The sequence below is a fragment of the Capricornis sumatraensis genome, chromosome 22 (genome assembly GCF_032405125.1).
Source record: "Capricornis sumatraensis isolate serow.1 chromosome 22, serow.2, whole genome shotgun sequence".
NCBI classification, from domain to species: domain Eukaryota; kingdom Metazoa; phylum Chordata; class Mammalia; order Artiodactyla; family Bovidae; genus Capricornis; species Capricornis sumatraensis.
In genome coordinates this window covers 31,132,442-31,151,354 of record NC_091090.1, presented here as the reverse complement: position 1 = coordinate 31,151,354, position 18,913 = coordinate 31,132,442, and the positions used below count along the sequence as shown (strand labels likewise).

General features: G+C 51.8%; 2 protein-coding genes across 4 annotated transcripts; both read left to right on the top strand.

Moving 5' to 3' along the window:
- The first annotated feature begins 899 nt into the window (after nt 1–899).
- Nucleotides 900–12,509, top strand: C2 (complement C2). Of its 3 annotated transcripts, XM_068960794.1 has the most exons (18): nt 900–994; nt 1,155–1,364; nt 1,918–2,103; nt 3,832–4,005; nt 4,086–4,184; nt 4,392–4,525; nt 5,602–5,740; nt 6,343–6,483; nt 7,275–7,364; nt 10,171–10,311; nt 10,436–10,530; nt 10,622–10,733; nt 10,851–11,016; nt 11,128–11,204; nt 11,338–11,429; nt 11,605–11,731; nt 11,890–11,939; nt 12,077–12,509. In XM_068960794.1, exons 1-18 carry the CDS (start codon nt 949–951, stop codon nt 12,245–12,247), a joined length of 2,250 nt encoding a protein of 749 aa, XP_068816895.1. In that variant the 5' UTR covers nt 900–948; the 3' UTR covers nt 12,248–12,509. The 3 variants fall into 3 exon arrangements, with proteins under 3 accessions (XP_068816895.1, XP_068816894.1, XP_068816896.1); XM_068960793.1 differs by having other exon boundaries at nt 10,851–11,204; XM_068960795.1 differs by lacking the exons at nt 1,155–1,364; nt 1,918–2,103 and having other exon boundaries at nt 949–994.
- Nucleotides 12,510–12,555: 46 nt separating this feature from the next.
- On the top strand, nt 12,556–18,910 carry CFB (complement factor B). Its single transcript, XM_068960792.1, has 19 exons — nt 12,556–12,606; nt 12,997–13,116; nt 13,213–13,446; nt 13,881–14,066; nt 14,211–14,384; nt 14,606–14,707; nt 14,811–14,947; nt 15,205–15,343; nt 15,651–15,782; nt 16,055–16,156; nt 16,249–16,386; nt 16,849–16,946; nt 17,085–17,202; nt 17,415–17,568; nt 17,673–17,749; nt 17,953–18,053; nt 18,153–18,285; nt 18,361–18,410; nt 18,722–18,910. The coding sequence occupies exons 1-19, from the start codon at nt 12,579–12,581 to the stop codon at nt 18,866–18,868; spliced, it is 2,370 nt and encodes a 789-aa protein (XP_068816893.1). The 5' UTR covers nt 12,556–12,578; the 3' UTR covers nt 18,869–18,910.
- The last annotated feature ends 3 nt before the right edge of the window (nt 18,911–18,913 follow it).

Genomic DNA, 18,913 nt, shown 5'->3' with positions numbered 1-18,913 from the left:
AATTTTATTTTTCTTAATGGCTGGTAATTTAATATCTTTTGCTTTTGCTTTTAATTTTATGTATTTTTTGACTGCATCAAGTCTCCACTGAAGCATGTGGGCTCAGTAGTTGTGGTGGCAAGCTTAGTTGCCCTGTGGCATGTGTGATCTTAGTTCCTCCACAAGGGATTGAACCTGAGTCCTCCACACTGGAAGGCAGATTCTCAACCACTGGATTACCAGGGAAGTCCCTTGCATGTTGCAACTTAAAGGCACATTCCAAATCTAAAAATATTTTCACTTCTTTGAATAATCAACCCAGATATATTTTTTATAAGTTGGGGAATTTTTATCTACTGGACTTTCCTTAAAAATGTTCTCAACCTTTTTCTTGTCTCTAAGTGTTGATTTCATTTTTATCCCTAAGGGAAGAAAAAGATGGTGAATCCTCCTAGGCATCAAGAATTTTTAAGACAATTAGTTCAATCCCTTGGGGGCTTATGTTGAAGAAGACAATACTAACCTAGGCTCTGAGGAAGTATTCGTAACATCCACTTGGGAAAACCCAAAAGAAAACCGAAACTTTACTAAATAAAAAGCTTTGCAAACTCGGTTGGTTTGTGTGCTTTAGACTACTCATGTAGGAGTGTGTGGGCACGTGTGTCTGAGAGGCAGCGGCGGTGGGGGAGCAGTGGGCATAGCCTGCGGTGCAGATCGACTGACTCTAGGGAAGTGTGGAGACTACTGAGACAGGGCAAAGCTTTCACCCCCTCAGCTCAGCCCCTAGTCCCTGATTATGCTTCCCCCACCCCCACCCCCAACAAGGGAACATTCCCCCTTGCCACTCCCTAGTTTTCTTTCTCTGGCAGCAGATGAAGCAGCTGCTGAGCCAGCTCCAGTTTTCGGGAAGTCAGATGACCTTTTCCCTCTCCAGGTTCTCTGCCTGTCCCTGCTCCTGAGGTAGACACCATGGACCCACTGATGGCCGTCCTTTGCCTGCTGCCCCTGTACCCAGGTAGGAGCAGGGAAGAGGGGATGCTGGGGTCCTGCGGGGCCGGGCTGGTGCCACCAGACTGAGTTTCCACGTGTGAAATGGACAGCCTCTTCTGCTTTCCTTTTCTCATCCGCGCCTTCCTTCTCTGCTGCATTTCTGAGTCGTGCCCCCATATCCGCAGGTTTGGCTACAGCCGCGCTTTCCTGCCCCAAGAACGTGAATATCTCTGGTGGCAGTTTCACCCTCAGCAACGGCTGGAGCCCTGGGAGTATCCTCACCTACTCCTGCCCCCTGGGCCATTACCCATACCCGGTGGCGACAAGGCTGTGCAAGAGCAACGGACAGTGGCAAATCCCGAGATCCACTCGGTTGACAAAGGCAATCTGCAAACGTGAGGCTCCCTGCCAGCGGCCACCCTGGGGACTCCTATTTAGTTTACTCAGCATGGGGCTTAATGTGACTCAAGGGGTGGCAAAGCTCCTTTTCCACAGGGCTTTTCAAAATAGCAAGGAAATGTCTACTGCCCACAGCAAGGCGTTGAAGGCAGGCTATGATGGAGACTGTGGGGTACTAAAGCCAAGGACGATGTTTAGAGGTTTTGACAATCTGCCGCACGGTACTGACTGTTCAGAATGGATGCCATGTGTCACCCCTCTAGTTACCCACTCCTGGGACATCGGAGAACACCAAAGGAGGGACTGGGGTGGTCATAGTCCTCACGGGGCTGAGAGAAGTAACCGTTTTAAAATCTATTAGATTGAACTATGTGAAATTGCTAATATTCAACCAATTGTCAAAAAGTAGCAATTTCACAGGTATCCACCTAATATTTTGACAAGCAGCTGGCTCTTGCCATACCTCCAAGCTGGATATCACCCATGTTGGTGTCCAGTCCACGTGTCATCCCTCCATCCCTGTATTATCATCCCCTTCTCTCCCTCCAGCTGTTCGCTGTCCAGCTCCCGTTTCCTTTGAGAATGGTGTGTACATCCCACGGCTGGGGTCCCACCCGGTGGGCGGCAATCTGACCTTTGAGTGTGAGGATGGCTTCACCCTGCGGGGCTCAGCTGTTCGGCAGTGTCGCCCCAATGGCATGTGGGATGGTGAGACGGCCGTGTGTGACAATGGTGGTGAGTGTCCTGACCCATGGCTGCATGGGGTCAGGGGTCTCCCAGGAACCCTGGAGCCAGATAGGTGCCCAGGGAGCACGTGTGGGGTCAGGGACCAGGTGTCTCTAGTGCCAAAATCATAATCCTAGATTTTGGTCAATTGAGGTCTATAGTCACACATCTCCAGCCTGTTAGGCTCTTGGCTCAAGGAAGTCGGTGCTAAGGTTTGGGTCCAGCATCAAGGCTGCAAATGCTCTGTCCAGCTTTTCCCAATGCCTCCAAGCCAGGTTGGTACCTGCTCCCCCTGGGCTGTTGCAGGGAGGATGTGATGAAGGCAATTAAGTGCTGTGCTCGGCTGCCTTGCCTCTGGAGCCAGTCTGAGTTCCAAGCCCAGCTTTGATTTTGACAGCCTTTGGGGAGGTTATTTAACCTCTCTGTGCCTCAGTTTTCACATCTGTAAAATGGAGACGGTGAGAATACTGACTGCAGAGAGTTGCCGTGTGGATCAAATTAGTTGCCTGTGGAACAGCTCCTGGAATCTGCTGAGCACCACATATACTTTTGTCTTGGTCATTACTGCCCTTGTGAGAGATTTAGGGGGGTGCTCTGCTTGACAGAAGTCGGGGTCCTGGGATTCCCTGGAGCTACACAGGTTTTAGCCTGTAGGTTTTAGGAGCTTCCTAGATCACAGTTCTAAATACATGATACAGAGGACTCAGAGGTCACAAGGCGGTAGGACTGTATCCTCACCTGGAGCCCAACTGCTGGCTTTCTAGTCACAGCCTTGATTCTTTGACAACAGCCATTTATTCAAACATAAATATAATTCATTTGAAAATTGAGGTTGAATCTATCTAAAGTGTGCAAATTTTAAGTATTCACCAAAACCAAGTGTCCATCATCTCAGGAGGCTCCTTCCTATCCCCTTCCACAAGGTAACCCTCTCCTGACTTGTATCTCCATAGATTCGTTTAGCTTATTCTTACACCTCATACAAGTGGAATCAGACAGACTGTGCTCTTTCGCATCTGGTTTCCTTTATTTGACATTCTGCCTGGGAGATTTATCAACGTTTCCCTGTGTATCAGCAGTTCATTATTTTTTTATGCTGTGTAGTTCCATTACATACATACATACAGTTTATCTATGTATTCTCTTGTTGGTGAGCATTTGGCTATTTCTAGTTTTTGGTTATTGTGAGTAAAGCTCTATGAACACGCTTATATGTGACTTTTGGCGCACTAGACACTTATCTCTCTTGAGTATGTTATCTGGGAGTGGAGTTACTGGGTCACAGGTTGGCATCCGTTGTCTTTTAGTAGAGTCTGCAAACAGTTTCTCGAGAGATCAGCAGGTCTGGTTGTCCTCTGACACCTGGAATTGCCCATCTTCTTAGTTTTAACAGTGCTGGTGGATGTGTAGTGATGTCTCATTGTTTGCAAATGTTCTCTGTGGAGGGGTAGCTTTAGCTGCCATCTTCCCTGAGGTTCTGGTATGGTACTAGCAGAGACCCTGGGTTGGGATTGGGATGTTTTAGGTGGCCACTGAGGCCACAGAGTTCTAAACCTTTTCCCTAATTCAGGTTTTTCCATCTGCACCTCTGGGAAGCACAGGTATGATGTCTCCAAGGGAGAGGCCAAGGGACCCACAGAGGCTCTGAGGGTTTCCAGAGGAGGAAGAGCCTGGGAGAGGGTGGGCCAGCCGGGTCCGGAGTCCCTGCTCACCTCCGCCTTCCTTTGTTCTTCGCAGCCAGTCACTGCCCCAACCCGGGCATTTCTGTGGGTGCAGTGCGGACTGGGTCTCGCTTCGGCCTTGGGGACAAGGTCAGATACCGCTGCTCCTCGAATCTGGTGCTGACAGGGTCTGCGGAGCGTGAGTGCCAGGACGACGGGGTCTGGAGTGGGACAGAGGCCATCTGCCGCCGTGAGTAGCAGCTCTGACCCTGTGGACACTGCTGGGCCCTGATCCCCGGGCCCAGCTGACCCCATCTGCTCTCCCCACAGAGCCCTACTCCTACGACTTTCCTGAGGATGTGGCCCCCGCCCTGGGCACCTCCTTCTCCCACTTACTTGCAACCACCAATCCCATCCAGCAGAAGAAAAGTGAGTGCTTGAGGTGGGCGTGGCAGGGGCGGGGCGGGAGCAGGGGCGGGGCAAGCTTGGGGGCGGGGCAGGAGCTTCCTGTGGGCTCACTGGGGCTGAGCTGACTGGAGGCGGGGCAGAGGGGTTTGCAGAGGGGTTTGATCGCCTTGGCTAGAGAGCAGGTGGGCGGTGGAGGTCTGAATCGTCCCCCTTTCACATTTCTCCCAGATAACTTGGGTCGCAAAATACAAATCCAGCGTTCCGGTCACCTGAACCTCTACCTGCTCCTGGACGCCTCTCAGAGTGTGTCCAAAGATGACTTCGAAATCTTCAAGGACAGCGCCTCCCACATGGTGGACAGGGTCAGGAAATAGGAGCCGGCGGATATCGGCTGCCTTCCTGCACTGTCTCTGTCTCCTTCCCTTCTCAGAATCCCATTCCCAGCCCGCTTCCTCCAAGAAGTCTTCCCAGATTATACACACGCCATGGATCATGAATTTAGAGGATACTATTTTTCATTCCACAAACACTGTTGGGGTACCTACTATATGTCAAGCACTATTCTGGCTCCTGGGAGACCACAAAGATGAACGAGGCTGAGATCCCACTTTTCAGGAATTCTAGAACAGTGGTCTTCACAAAGGGGTACCCAAAACAGTCTGTGGGGGTGTGTGTGGCAGAAAAATAATAGTAATCATGTGGAATAACTGTAATTTAACTGAAATGAAGAACTTAATAGTTTCCTTTTAAAGTGTCAGTCTTTTCTATACATTTTAAAATGCGCACAATATATCTGAACAGTGATACACTTCATGAGTATACTTTATAAATACATATACCTATATTGAGGTATGTGCTCAGAATGTTTCTGCTGACGGAATGCATGAACAGAAGAGTTTGGAAACCCCTGGTTTACGTTTCTTGCCAGGACTTTGCTTGGGAATTGTGCTTTTCATAATAGTTTTTGTAGATAAGTGTTTTCCCTCCCTGCTCCCTTGGAAAGAAGGCAGCTTTTGTGCTCCTTGGTTTCTCTCTTCAGATGTAAAGTTACGTGAGCCGCTAAGCCATGAGGCAATAAAATGCTACAGGCAAGTGCCGATAGGTTTGAATGCTTCCTCCATCTTTCACCAGTGGTGTGATCGGGGGCAAGGTAACAAGTCTCAGCATCCTCGTCTACATAACAGGGACCATCACGACCCCTCACATCGTTGATATGAGGATTAAATGCAGAGTGAACCTGTCAAACAGAGGAGAGGACCAACAACTGTCAGCTTCCTGGCTTCCTTAAGCAGCCACCTCCCAGGAAGGGATTCTCCATGAGCCTTCACTCTGTCGATCTCTGTCTAGGCTCTCTGTCTCCTCCAGGGCCCATTGCTGGCTCTCTTACCATCTTCTGTTTGGTCTGGGGGCCCTTCACCCTCTCACTTGCCCTTCACAGATCTTCAGCTTTGAGATCAAGGTTAGTGTCGCCATCATCACTTTTGCATCAAAGCCCAAAATCATCATGTCTGTCTTGGAAGACAGATCCCGGGATGTGACTGAAGTGGAGAACAGTCTGAGAAATATCAACTATAAAGGTATGATGCCATCAAATGAAGGTGATGGGAGTGGGAGCAGAGGATGAGCTCTCTGTGCCTGTAGGTTCTGGACAAGTTCGAGAGAGAGACCTCTTGGTGGCATTCAGATCCCACAGTTCTGGGCCTAAGGTTCCGTAGATTGGGGTGGCTTCCAAGTCAGGCTCATGGTTGGGGAGGTGCAGCTCCTATCAATACGTGGCTTGTTCACACATGCTACGTGTCCAAAAGCATTGTGCAGGTCTTCAGCTCCTACCTGAACCACATGGTCTGGTTTTCATAGTCTCCTCATGTCATTATGAAACTACCTGGGTGGTAGGTAGCAGTTGGTTAAACAATCCCCTTTCTTTGGAAAGCTCATCTTCAAATTATGGGATTTTAGAACGACCTTTAATGCTGTTATGCAATGAGCATTTCTAAAGAGAAAGGTTTGAAATATTTGAACGGGAAATGATGCCAAATCTCTAACTGAATATCAAAGGTCTGTCTTTATCAAATCAACTGATAATTGCATTTCCAGTGTTTGGGGAAAATAAAGTGATTCCCTTCTCCCAGGTGGTAGGTGGAAAGTTTCTAAGAGAACTTTTCATCTTCACATATTCCAGACCATGAAAATGGAACTGGGACCAACATCTACGAGGCCCTCCATGCTGTCTATATAATGATGAATAACCAAATGAATCGGCTCCGTATGAACCCAGTGGCCTGGCAGGAAATCCGACATGCCATCATCCTTCTGACAGATGGTAGGTATTGTTGTCTCTGTGAGTGAGCCTGGCACTGTGGAAGGAGCAGCAATTTGGGGTCAGAAGACCTGCCTTCTGGTTCTCCCTCTGCCATGTCAGGCCTTGGTTTCTTATTTCTAAAGTAGAAACAGTGTTGATGATGACGGTAATGACAACCACGACAACTATTGATAATGGAAGCTGCCCTCTTTTCTGTATATAGTTTGTTCATTTATTTTTTGGCTGCACCGCATGGCATGTGGATCTTAGTTCTCCGACCAGGGATCAAACCTGAACCCCTGGCAGTGGAAGTGCAGAGTCTTAGCCGTTGGTCCTCCAGGGAAGTCCCCTTACACAATTTTTATGAAGAGCAATAAGTACCTTGTGTAAAAGTACTTTATTATCATGCGTTCGTTGTTGCCACCTGGGAGGTCACCTAGAGGGAGTTGGGTGGGAGGTGTGCAGCAGTGATGTTGAGGTCCATGGATGAAAGGCATATTGGGTAGTGGATCAGGGCTCTGCCATTTATCTTGATTTTTCCCAAATCACACAGCTCCTCTAGAAATCAGATTTCGTATCTATAACATGAGGAGACCCACACTTACAGGGGCTGCACGAGAATCAAATGAGATAAAGTATTAAGATGCCCCTGACCCAGTGCTAAAGAATTTCTGTGAAGAATGTATCTCGAAACTCCAGCAGGGAGTGTAAGTGTTGAGGTTCCCGGGGTGAATGCCTCTCTACTTCTCCAGGGCTGAGGGGATTGTGCTTCACCCATCTTAATGAACAATTCTTTTCCCTCCTTGATCCAGGAAAGTCCAACATGGGCGGCTCTCCCAAGGTGGCTGTTGACAATATCAAAGAAGTCTTGAACATCAACCAGAAGAGGAAAGACTTTTTGGGTGAGCCTCTGCACCCGCCCCTGCCACAATCTGTGCTCTCTGCAGAGGACCCAAAGCCCACAGCCAGGAGTTTCAGCATCTTGGCTGTATTTCTCTGCATTTCATTTTTCTGGTGGGGGGGGGGGGGTTGCACTGTACACAGCATGAGGGATCTTAGTATCTTGACTAGGGATCAAACCTACACCCCCTGTAGTAGAAGCACAGAGTCTTAACCACTCGACTGCCAGGGAAGTCCTCGGCTGTATTTCTATCGAGACCCCAGGCTGTGTTCTGTATGCAGTCAGCCAAGGATCACACTGAAGAGTTTGTAGTCAAACTACAAACCTCTGTGGTTTCAACCTTGGGTTCATCTTTGATTGGCTGTGACCATGGGTCGTTTCTTTTCTTGTAAGAAGGATACAGGACAAGGGCCTACCTCAGGCCAGTAAGGGCAAATGCTCAAACATTATCTGGTGCAGAGAAACTCAACGTGTGCAGGGGTGGTGACCACCACCACCACTATCATCACCGTCAATGTCGTTTTCATTCACCGGCTTTTGTTCCACAAACCTCTCAAGGAAGAAAAGGTCTGGAATCCTCGTGGGGACTGTCTCTGGCCTTTTCTCCATTAGTGCAGTTAACTAAGGCTTTGGTAGTTGCAGTCTCTAAAAGAACAGTTCCTCTAATTCAGATAAACAAAAATTGCTCTGACCTTTGACCAGAAAAGAACTTCAAAGAGAAGTGCTCCAGATAAGGGGTAGCAGCTGGTTTTGAGAACCCTTGCCTAAGGAAGGCAAAATCCAAACTTCACTCCCTAACTCCTTAGCATCACTGCGCCAGAGTTAAATGCTTGAAAACACATTCTTAAAAAGAGGCAGGAACCTCAGGGAAACAGAGAAAACACATTGCTATTGTTCAGTCACTCAGTTGTGTCCGGCTCTTTGCGACACTGTGGACTGCAGCATGCCAGGCTTCTCCGTCCTTCACCATCTCCTGGAGCTTGCTCAAACTCATGTCCATTGAGTTGGTGATGCTATCCAACTATTTCATCCTCTGTTGTCCCCTTCTCCTCCTACCTTCGATCTTTCCCAGCATCAGGGTCTTTTTCCAAAGAGTCAGCTCTTTGAATCAAGCTGCCAAAGTATTGGAGCTTCAGGTTCAGTCCTTCCAATGAATATTTAGGACTGATTTCCTTTAGGATTGACTGGTTTGATCTCCTTGCAGTCCAAGGGACTCTCAAGAGTCTTCTCCAACACCACAGTTCAAAAGCATCAATTCTTCAGCAAAAACACATGGGACGTGATAATCGTCCAGCTCCCACTGTAACTGCATAAAAGGACTATGAGGGGTATAAACGGTGGGAGAAGGCTAGACTTGGTGGCCACCCTGGGGCAGTTCTGACTAGCACCCACACTGGCTCAGAGGTTGGTGTGGATGGTCGTGTGGATCCAGGTCCTCCAATGGGAAGAGGTGGCTTCAAGCCCTTCTCCCAGAGCCATTTTGTAGGGGATGACCAGATCTGAAGCTGTGCCTCGATGCTACATTATGAGTTCTTTTTCATTCAGTTATTCATTTAAAATTCCTCACCAAGAGCCTCTTTTGGGCCAAGCACCACTCTAAGAATACAGCTGTAAACAAACAGAGGAAAATGCCTGTTTCGTGGGGCTGTCATTCTGGAAGAGGGCGATATGTTAGTTTTTAGGGCTGTGGCAACAAATGGTACAAATTTGGGTGGCTTGAAACAACAGAGATGTATTCTCTCATGCTCAGGAAGTAGGAAGTCCAAAATCAAAGTATCAACAGGGCCGTGCTCCTGCTGGAACCTCCGAGAATCCTTCCTTACCTTATCCAACTTCAGGTGGCCCCAGGCATTCCTTAGCTTGGGGTTAAGTCGCTTGCTCAGTCGTGTCCGACTCTTTGTGACCCCGTGGACTGTAGCCCACCAGACTCCTCTGCCCATGGGATTCTCCAGGCAAGAATACTGGAGTGGGTTGCCATTTCCTTCTCCAGGGGATCTTCCCGACCCAGGGATCGAATCCAGGTCTCCTGCATTGCAGACAGACGCTTTAACCTCTGAGCCACCAGGGAAGCCAGGATTACCCAATCTCTGCCTCTCTTCACATCACTGTCTTCCCTGACGGTATCTCTGTGATGTCACATGGTTCTCTGTGTTGGCGTTCGGATTTCCACATTCTTGTAAAGGCGTCAGATTCGTCTTTCCCTCCCTTCCCCCATCCAGCGAGACCTCACTTTAACTGATTGTATTGCAAGGACACTATTTCCAAATATATATGAGCATATTCACAGGTCCTGGGGGTTAGGACCTGAACATATCTTTCGAGAAGACACAATTCTACCCATTCCAGGCATTACAGAAAATAAATAAGGAAGCCATATGGCACAGTAGAGGGTGACATGCACTGAGATATAAAATTAAGCAGAAATCGAGATGTCTGGGTCATTGTAGTTTTACAAAAGGAGGCCCCAGCAGGCCTCCTGCAATGATGGTGACATTTGAATCAAAGCTTAGAAATGTAAGAGAGTGAGGCATGTGGAAAGCCTGGGGTAGGTGTGAACCAGGCAGGGACAAAGCTCGTGCAAAGGCCCTGAGGTGGGAGTGTATTTCAGGAACTTCAAGGAGGGTGTGTGACTGGAAGAGACTGAAGGGGAGGAGTGGTAGGAAATGAGGTCAGATAGGTAGTGGAGGGGAGCGGAGGGCATCCCGCTCATGCAGGGCTTCGGGGGACACAGCGAGTTCCCAACCGCAGCCTCCTGTGCTGCGGGATAGCCACTCACTGTGAGATTCTGCTAATTCCCTCCCCCTCAGACATCTATGCCATCGGTGTGGGCAGCCTACAAGTGGACTGGAAAGAACTGAATAACCTGGGGTCCAAGAAGGACGGCGAGAGGCATGCCTTCATTCTGAAGGATGTGCAGGCGCTGAGCCAGGTCTTTGAGCACATGCTGGGTGAGTGCACTTCACCCTCTCTGGAGGGGGTGGCCAGTGTGGAGCCGGCTGAGGGTCCCGGGATGGCACCTGCTCACAGTGCCCCTCACCGGCCTCCTTCACCATCTGCTCCTCACACCCACAGACATCTCCCAGCTCACAGACCCCATCTGTGGGGTAGGGAACATGTCTGCCAACGCCTCTGCCCAGGAGAGGACACCCTGGCACGTCACTATTAAGGTACTCAGAAGGAGAGATGGGGCTTGGATCCCAGAGGTGTGGCCACAAGCCAGAGACATAGCAGTCCCTGAGATTCCCTGTCCCCCTGCAGCCCAAGAGCCAGGAGACTTGCCGGGGGGCCCTCATCTCCGACCAGTGGGTCCTGACAGCTGCTCACTGCTTAAGCAATGCCGAGGACAGAACACTGTGGAGGGTCAGTGTGGGTAAGGAAGGGCCCGCACCAGATTCCCGATCCCCTGGGCAGAGCTCCCACCCCTTGTTCCCAGCCTCTGGCCCCTTCAGGAGCCCTGGTCCAGCCTAATCTGCTACTTTGTTTCCAGGGGATCCCAACTTTCAGGGGAGCAAAGAATTCCAAATTGAGAAGGCAGAGATCTCCCCAGGCTTCAATGTCTTTTCCAAGAAGAATCAGGGAATCCCGGAGTTCTATGGCGATGACATTGCTCTGCTAAAGCTGACCCAGAAAGTGAAGATGTCCACCCATGCCAGGTGCCGGAATCTGGGATGGGAGGGCACCCTCTATAGGGGAGGGTGTCCTGGGGAGCCCTGGAGGAGGGGCCACCAAGGATGGACCTCTGTGACCCTGGTCCTTCTCCTCAGGCCTATCTGCCTCCCCTGCACGGTGGGGGCCAACCTGGCTCTGCGGAGACTCCCAGGCAGTACCTGCCGAGACCACGGTGAGCGCTGGACTCAGGGTGCGAGAGGGACTGGCACCAGGGCTTGGGGGTGACATCATGGACTGTGCTGCAGCCCCCAAGTCAGGATGCTGGGTAAAGGGACCAGCGCTGACATCCTTGTCCTTGACTGCAGAGAAGGAGCTTCTGAACCAAGTGAGCGTTCCTGCTCATTTTGTGGCTTTGAACGGGGATAAGCTGAATATTAACCTCAAGACAGGGTCAGAGGTGAGGGTCTCAGGTTCTAGATGCTGTTGAGGGTGGGAATGGGATTTCTCTCTGCATCCTCTAGCTCTGGCTGCTTTCTCTCTCTGACCCCAAGTCATCCCTCCTCCTGGGCCTAGCAAGCTCTGCCCTGGGCTCACTCACTCCATCCTTCTGTCCTCTTCCGCCCCTCCTGCAGTGGACAAACTGTGTCAAGGTCGTCTCCAAAGACAAAACCACGTTCCCCAACCTGACAGATGTCAGAGAGGTGGTGACAGACCAGTTCCTATGCAGCGGGACCCAGGGGGACGACAGTCCCTGCAAGGGTGAGCCCCTCCTCCACCCACTTCGCACCCCCACCCCCAACCCTGGAGTCCAGATTCCCCAGGGGAAGGCCACCGGTGTCCCTCATGGCCAGCATGCACGCCCCGATGCAGCGGTGATGGTTGGCAGGATGACAGTCTCTGTCCCTCCTTTCTGGTAGGAGAATCCGGGGGAGCAGTTTTCCTTGAGCGGAGACTCAGGTTTTTTCAGGTGAGAAGGGAGAAGTTCACAGGACTGGAGTCATGGGATCTTGGCCTTGTTGGGGGATGAGGCAGGCCTTTGACGGACCTAAGGAGGTCGGGGCTGGGACAGGGGAAGCCCCCCACTCCAACCTTTCCCTCTTCTAGGTGGGCTTGGTGAGCTGGGGTCTCTACAACCCCTGTGGCAGCTCCAGTAAGAACTCCCGCAAACCTGCGCCCCATGGCAAAGTCCCGCGAGATTTCCACATCAACCTCTTCCGCCTGCAGCCCTGGCTCAGGCAGCATCTGGAAGGCATCCTGAACTTTGTGCCCCTCTAATCTTGGCCACCGAGCCCTCTGGTGACCTGCCAGGACCTGCTGTCTCTCCAGTCTCCTACCTCTGAACACCACCCTCAGCCTCCATGACCCATCCGCAGTCCTTGCTCTGAACACATCCCCTTCTCCAGGGTCCTGGGGCAGAGGCACATCCACGCTAGGGAATCCCCGGCACTCCTGCCAGCGCTGAGCCCGCCCTCTGCTGTACTTGGCTCACTCTCCTTTCCTTACACAGGAAACTACCCAGTTATGAAACTAATAAAAAGCCGATGATCCCCACATCTGTCTGTGCCTCTGCCTAGGGGTTGGCCTGGGAGGGGAGAGAAAGGCCAGAATGATTCCAGGAACCGCCAAGAAGGCAGGTCAGAGACCTTGCTGGACAAACAGTGGCTGAACTCTGTTCCAAAACAGAGTCAGCAGGGGGTTGGGGGGGTGCGCAGTGGGGGCTTTATATCTAGTCCCCAAGGGGAGGTCTGGGCTTGTTGAGCAGGACCAGGGGCAGAGAGGAGGTGTTGACTGGCAGAGTCCTGGACCTTGGGAAGCCAAAGGTGGAGTTTTTGCAGTTTCTGTTTCCTTGATTGGCAGCTCAGTGGGGCCCTCCCCGATGGACATTCCGGAAAGTGATGTGGGTAGGGAGGGTGGGGTGAACAGCAGGTGCCAGAACAGGATTATATAAAAGGCTGGAGGTTGTGGGGGGCAGGGGAAGGGAGTGTGACCAGGCTCAGGTCTAAAGTTTCAGCTTGGCCATCAAGCCAAGCAGACTTGCAGAAGCCAGGAGAGGCCCTCCTGCCCCGAGCCCCCGGTCACCATGAGGATTGGTCACAACCCCCGACTCTGCCTGGTACCCTTGATCCTGGGCCTCTTGTGTGGAGGTAAGTGAGATCACAGCCCCTCTCCCTCCACTCCTGCTTCCCCCACGATCTGTCCTCGGCCTTGTGAGGCTGGGCCTCACCAACTTTTCTGTTTAGGTGTGGGCATGACACCACTGCCTGAGGCCGGGCCTCAAAGCCCCTGCTCTCTGGAGGGAGTAGAGATCAAAGGTGGCTCCTTCCGGCTTCTCAAGGCGGGCCAGGTGCTGGAGTACTTGTGTCCTTCTGGCTTCTACCCATATCCTGTGCAGATTCGCACCTGCAGATCCACAGGGTCCTGGAGCACCCTGCAGACTCAAGACAGAAAGATTGTCAAGAGGGCTGAATGCAAAGGTTGGAGGGCAGTGAGGATGGGCATGGGCCGGCTGTGGGACGGAGCAGGTGGCAGCTAAGGTCTAGACTTGAATAAGTCTAGGCTTGAGTGGAGACCAGGCAGGCTGAAAAGTTGGGCTGAGCACAGGTCAGAGCTGAGCGAGGGTTGGAGGTGGGATGGAGAGAGAAGGAAGGGGAGCTAGACTTTACTAAGCATTTACCCTGTGTCAGGCAGCCCTGGCAGTTCAAAGAACACTTAGAAATGGGGAGGAGGGAGCAGCAGTACTCCTTATGGGTGGAGGTTCCTCCAGGGGTCGAGGGTGGCAGCTATCCTGTGGGGCCCAGAAGTTATATTTCTCAGTGACAGGGTCCCTGAGACCAGAAGGGTTATTCTAAAGGGGCAGCCCTTCCCTTCCAGTAACTTCTACCTGGTTTCCACCTTCTTGCCCCCAAAGCAATTCGCTGTCCCAGACCACAGGATTTTGAGAATGGGGAGTACTGGCCCCGTGCTGCCTACTACAATTTGAGCGATGAGATCTCTTTCCGCTGCTATGATGGCTACACTTTTCGGGGCTCTGCCAATCGCACCTGCCAAGGGAATGGTCGGTGGGATGGGGAAACGGCCATCTGTGATGATGGAGGTGAGAACCGTCCCCCCGTCCACAACAGCTCCTTCTCCCTGACCAGCTGCAGCCTGAGGAGCCAGGGCCACAGCTCTTGGTGCTCTGCCTTGCCTTTTGCGCTCCAGGCTTTGGCCCTCACCAGTGTGTCTTACACTTCTGCAGCGGGGTACTGCCCCAACCCGGGCATCCCCCTTGGCACGAGGAAGGTGGGCAGCCAGTACCGCCTTGAAGATCGTGTCACCTACTACTGCAACCGGGGGCTCACTCTACGTGGTTCCCAGCAGCGAACATGCCAGGAAGGTGGCTCTTGGAGTGGAACGGAGCCTTCCTGCCAAGGTGACCCTTTCTTATCTGTACCCTCAAGTCAGACCCTGCTCTCCCATCTGCACATCCCCCCAGGAGCGCACTGCCATCTCCCGCTGCCACCATCCAGCTCCTTCCTCCCTTCTTAATCTCCCCGAAGAGCTTCTGAGCCCTTCCCGCCACAGAAGCCCACCACCTCCTGTCAGTGTCCCTGACCCTCCCAGACATTTGACCTGCTCTCTGACCTCTCCCAGACTCCTTTATGTACGACACTCCTGCAGAGGTGGCCGAAGCCTTCCTGTCTTCCCTGACAGAGACCATAGAAGGAGTTGATGCCGAGGATGGGCACAGCCCAGGTTTGAAGGCAGAGGGGAGGCGGGGCAGGGAGTTGGGCGTGGGGTGGAGAAGGGGCAGGAGACCTATTTGTTCTGGAGCCTGAGCCTCTCTGATGGCATCCAGGGGAACAACAGAAGAGAAAGATTGTCCTGGACCCCTCAGGCTCCATGAACATCTACCTAGTATTGGATGGATCAGACAGCGTGGGGGCCCACAACTTCACAGGGGCCAAGAATTGTCTCAGAGATTTCATCGAGAAGGTGGGGCCCCCTCCCCTTGAAGGTGGGAACTCCCAGCCCCTCTGAGCCACAGGGTCCCAGAAAATCTCCAGGTCCCATTGTGTCCTCCTTTCCTTTTATTGACCTTTAACTTGGACTCCTCCATGACCCCAGGGTGATGAGTCAGTCCTTGAGTCTCTTACTAAGGCCTTTCCTATCTGGCTCAGCCAAGCTGCTGAATTCTCCCAATCGTATATTCTACTTTTGATGCTGTGACCTATTGCTTCCCTCGCCCACAGGTGGCAAGCTACGGGGTGAAGCCAAAATATGGTCTAGTGACATATGCCACAGAACCCAAAGTTTTGATCAAAGTGTTCGATCAAAAGAGCAGCGACGCAGACTGGGTCACAGAGCAGCTCAACCGAATCAATTACGCAGGTCAGAAGTCAGGGAAGGGTGGGAGGTTCACTTTGGTCTGAAGTTTCAGAAGTGTTGTGGGGAGGGTGTAGTGAGACCATGTGGGGAGGCAGGGAGGACTACGTTTTAATCCACGGTTGGACAGCAGGGTCATTGGAAAATGGGGTTTGGTGGGAATCCTTTGGACCTGAGAGGGGTACTTTGTTGTCAAAGGGAAGACAGTGGGGTAACAACTCAAGTTGACAGATGTGGGATGCCAGTTGCTGCCAGACCTCTGGGGTCAAGGATGGCTTGGGAGACCAGGTGATGACATCTACCCTGTTCACAGATCACAAGTTGAAAGCAGGGACCAACACCAAGAGGGCGCTCCTGGAAGTGTACAACATGATGAGCAGAGATATAAACAACCTCAAAGAGACCTGGAACCGCACGCGCCACGTCATTATCATCATGACTGACGGTAAGAGGGGCTTTTCTCCTACCTGACTCCCCACCCTCTCAAATCAGCTCGTGGCCCCGAGCCCACACATAGCACAGACTTGTGGCTGGGGGATGGCGTGCTGCTCTTCCAGTGCCTTTACAAGGAGGGACCCTCCACTCCGTGATCTCTCACTCATGGTCTCCTCCCCAACCTGCTCACTCAGCCCTGTACGTCATTCCTTCCAGCCTCTTTGTCTTCCTGGACCCTCTCCCTTCATGTCTTCCCACCCTCACGGTCCGTCTCTCCTGCAGGTTTGCACAACATGGGTGGGGATCCAGTCACTGTCATTCACGATATTCGGTACTTGCTAGACATTGGTAGAAATCGCAAAAACCCCAGGGAGGATTATCTGGGTGAGTTTTACTGCCTAGGACCCAGCACCCCAGTTTATTAGCTTCTTGCCTGTGCCAGGGCCAAGATACTCACTCTGTTTTTTCTCTCTCAGACATCTATGTGTTCGGGGTTGGACCTCTAGTGAACCAAGAGAACATCAACGCTTTGGCCTCCAAGAAGGATAAAGAGCAACACGTGTTCAAACTCCAGGGCATGGAAAACCTGGAGGATGTTTTCGTCCAAATGCTTGGTAGGAAGTTATGGAAGGCTATAAGGAGATAGTCAGGAAACTCAGCTCTCCCCAGACCCCTCAAGGTCACTCATTCTTCCACTCCTTCTAAAGCCCTGGAAAGTCTGGAAGCCCTTTCTCTCCTCCTCTACCTCCAGGTCACTATTCTTGCTTCTTGGTACTTTCCACTCCCTGATCTCAGAATCATGAGTTCTGAAATGATGCAGACACCTTTCTCAAGTCCCTCCTTTTACAGATATGGAAGCTGGGGCCAACAGTGGCCAAGAAATGGCAAGTTAGCAGGAGTTGGGCCTGAAAATGCCCAGGTCTCTGAGTTTAGTCTCATGATTCCAGTGGTTCCTTGCCTTCTCTTCCCTCTTTTGGGCATCTGCTCCCCACAGACACACTGGCGTCCTTCCCCAAGACAGCTGCCATTTGGGAACGAACTGCCCCAGCTTTTAGCACAATCTCCTTTCTTGCCAGATGAAAGCCGGACACTGGGTCTCTGTGGCATGGTTTGGGAGCACAAGGATGGTACTTCCTACCACAAGCAACCATGGCACGCCAAGATCTCAGTCATTGTAAGTGCAGTGTCCTGATGGTGGGAACTTAGGGGAGGGGAAGTCAGGGTGAAATAAAGGTCAGAAGAAGGGCAAGGCACTCTTGATCAGACTGTGATATTTGTGAAAGCTGAGCTTTCCCTCTGCTGCTGCTCCCAGCGCCCTTCGAAGGGGCATGAGAGCTGTATGGGTGCTATCGTGTCTGAGTACTTCGTGCTGACGGCTGCACACTGTTTCACTGTGGATGATGAGAAACACTCAATCAAGGTCAGCGTGGGTAAGGATGCAACCCATCCATTCTGAGCTTCTGCAGTGCCCTCTGGGCAACACTGCCTCCAGGGCCCACTTCCCACCTGTCCTCATCGCAGTCCTTCCCTTGCATGCTGGACCAGTTAAGGATGGGGAAGATTTGGGTTAGGGATGACATGCAGGCAGGAGGCTGCCTACACAGACATCGGTCATCTAGAGGGACTCCCTCTCCTACTTCAGGAGGAAAGAGGCAGGAGTGGGAGGTAGAAGAAGTCCTATTTCATCCAAACTACAACCTCAATGCAAAAAAAGCAAAAGGCATTCCTGAGTTTTATGACTATGACGTGGCCCTCATCAAGCTCACAAAGAAGCTCAAGTATGAGACCACCATCAGGTGAGCCATCTGGATTCCGAGAGAAAAGGCTGGGAGAGGCAGAACTGAGACGGGAGCAGGCCCAGGGTTCACGATCCTTGAATTTCCCCATCTCTCCTCAACAGGCCCATTTGTCTCCCCTGCACTGAGGGATCGATTCAAGCCTTGAGGCTTCCAAGGTCAACTACGTGCCAGCAACAGAGTAAGACACGTTCAGGGAGAGCGGCTTGTAAGGGTGAAGTTCTGAGACAAGGAAGGGACGAGGGGGCGTAGAGGGAGAACAGGTGATGCCCTGCCCAGCCGCCAGCTCACAGGAAGGAGTGGAGGGCCACTCGATGACAAGCATGAGGCGGGGAGGGGAGGGGAGGGGAGAGTGCTGCAATGACCGGCTATCCATCTGTAAAGTGCAAGAGCTACTCCCTGCCAAGGACATCGAAGCTCTGTTTGTGTCTGAGTCTAAGAAGACCCTGACTCGGAAGGCAGTCTACATCAAAAATGGGGACAAGGTGAGGAAGGTGGGATCCTGAGGTCCTTTAGGCCCCAGTTCTTCCTAAGCAAGCTTTGTTCCTCATGCCTCTCTCCACACTCCCCCATCTCACCTACAGAAAGCCAGCTGTGAGAGAGACGCTCTACATGCCCCAGGTTATGACAAAGTCAAGGACGTCTCTGAGGTAGTCACCCCCAGGTTCCTCTGCACTGGAGGTGTGGCTCCCTACGCTGACCCCAACACTTGCAAAGGTGAGAGAAGGCTCTTTGGTTGTGATGTGAGTTCTGAGGCCTAAGTCTTTGCCTACAGCATCTCCTCCCCTGCAGGTGATTCTGGTGGCCCCCTGATCATTCACAAGAGGAGCCGCTTCATTCAAGTGAGTCTTCTCTTTCCTCTCTCTGGAGAGATGCTGAGTGGTCAGGATGGGCCCCAAAACAAGAAAGCTCACTGCATGAGGCTGAAAAGAGGTGAGGCGTGGGGCAGAGCCTGCCTCACCTTCAGACTCTTCCTTGAACTGGCCAACTTAGGGCCATGTGTCTGGTCTGTGTGCCAGGGGACAGAACTGAACTGGGGCCCTAGTCTAGTCCTCCCGGGTCAGGTCAATTCAGGTGCAACTGGCGGTAGTTGTGCTTCCTGGGATTAAGGAGTTCTACCAAATGATTCCTGGCAACCCCTCGCTCTTTCCAGGTTGGCGTGATCAGCTGGGGCGTCGTGGACGTTTGCAAGCGGCCACAGCAAGTACCTGGTTATGCTCGAGACTTTCACATCAACCTCTACCACGTGCTGCCCTGGCTCAAGGAAAAACTCAAAAATGAGGATCTGGGTTTTCTATAAGGGGTTTCCTGCTGGAAAGGGGCATGAGACCAAATTAAAACATCT

What these genes read in the sequence shown, in the direction of transcription:
- C2 (XM_068960793.1), top strand. Translation starts at nt 949, where the DNA reads ATGGACCCACTGATGGCCGTCCTTTGCCTGCTGCCCCTGTACCCAG. An exon ending in TCCCATCCAGCAGAAGAAAA is followed by an intron (nt 4,185 to 4,391) that starts GTGAGTGCTTGA and finishes CATTTCTCCCAG; the next exon opens with ATAACTTGGGTCGCAAAATA. An exon ending in CCTCCCACATGGTGGACAGG is followed by an intron (nt 4,526 to 5,601) that starts GTCAGGAAATAG and finishes TGCCCTTCACAG; the next exon opens with ATCTTCAGCTTTGAGATCAA.
- CFB (XM_068960792.1), top strand. Translation starts at nt 12,579, where the DNA reads ATGATTCCAGGAACCGCCAAGAAGGCAG. An exon ending in AGGAACCGCCAAGAAGGCAG is followed by an intron (nt 12,607 to 12,996) that starts GTCAGAGACCTT and finishes TTGGCCATCAAG; the next exon opens with CCAAGCAGACTTGCAGAAGC. An exon ending in ACATCAAAAATGGGGACAAG is followed by an intron (nt 18,054 to 18,152) that starts GTGAGGAAGGTG and finishes TCTCACCTACAG; the next exon opens with AAAGCCAGCTGTGAGAGAGA.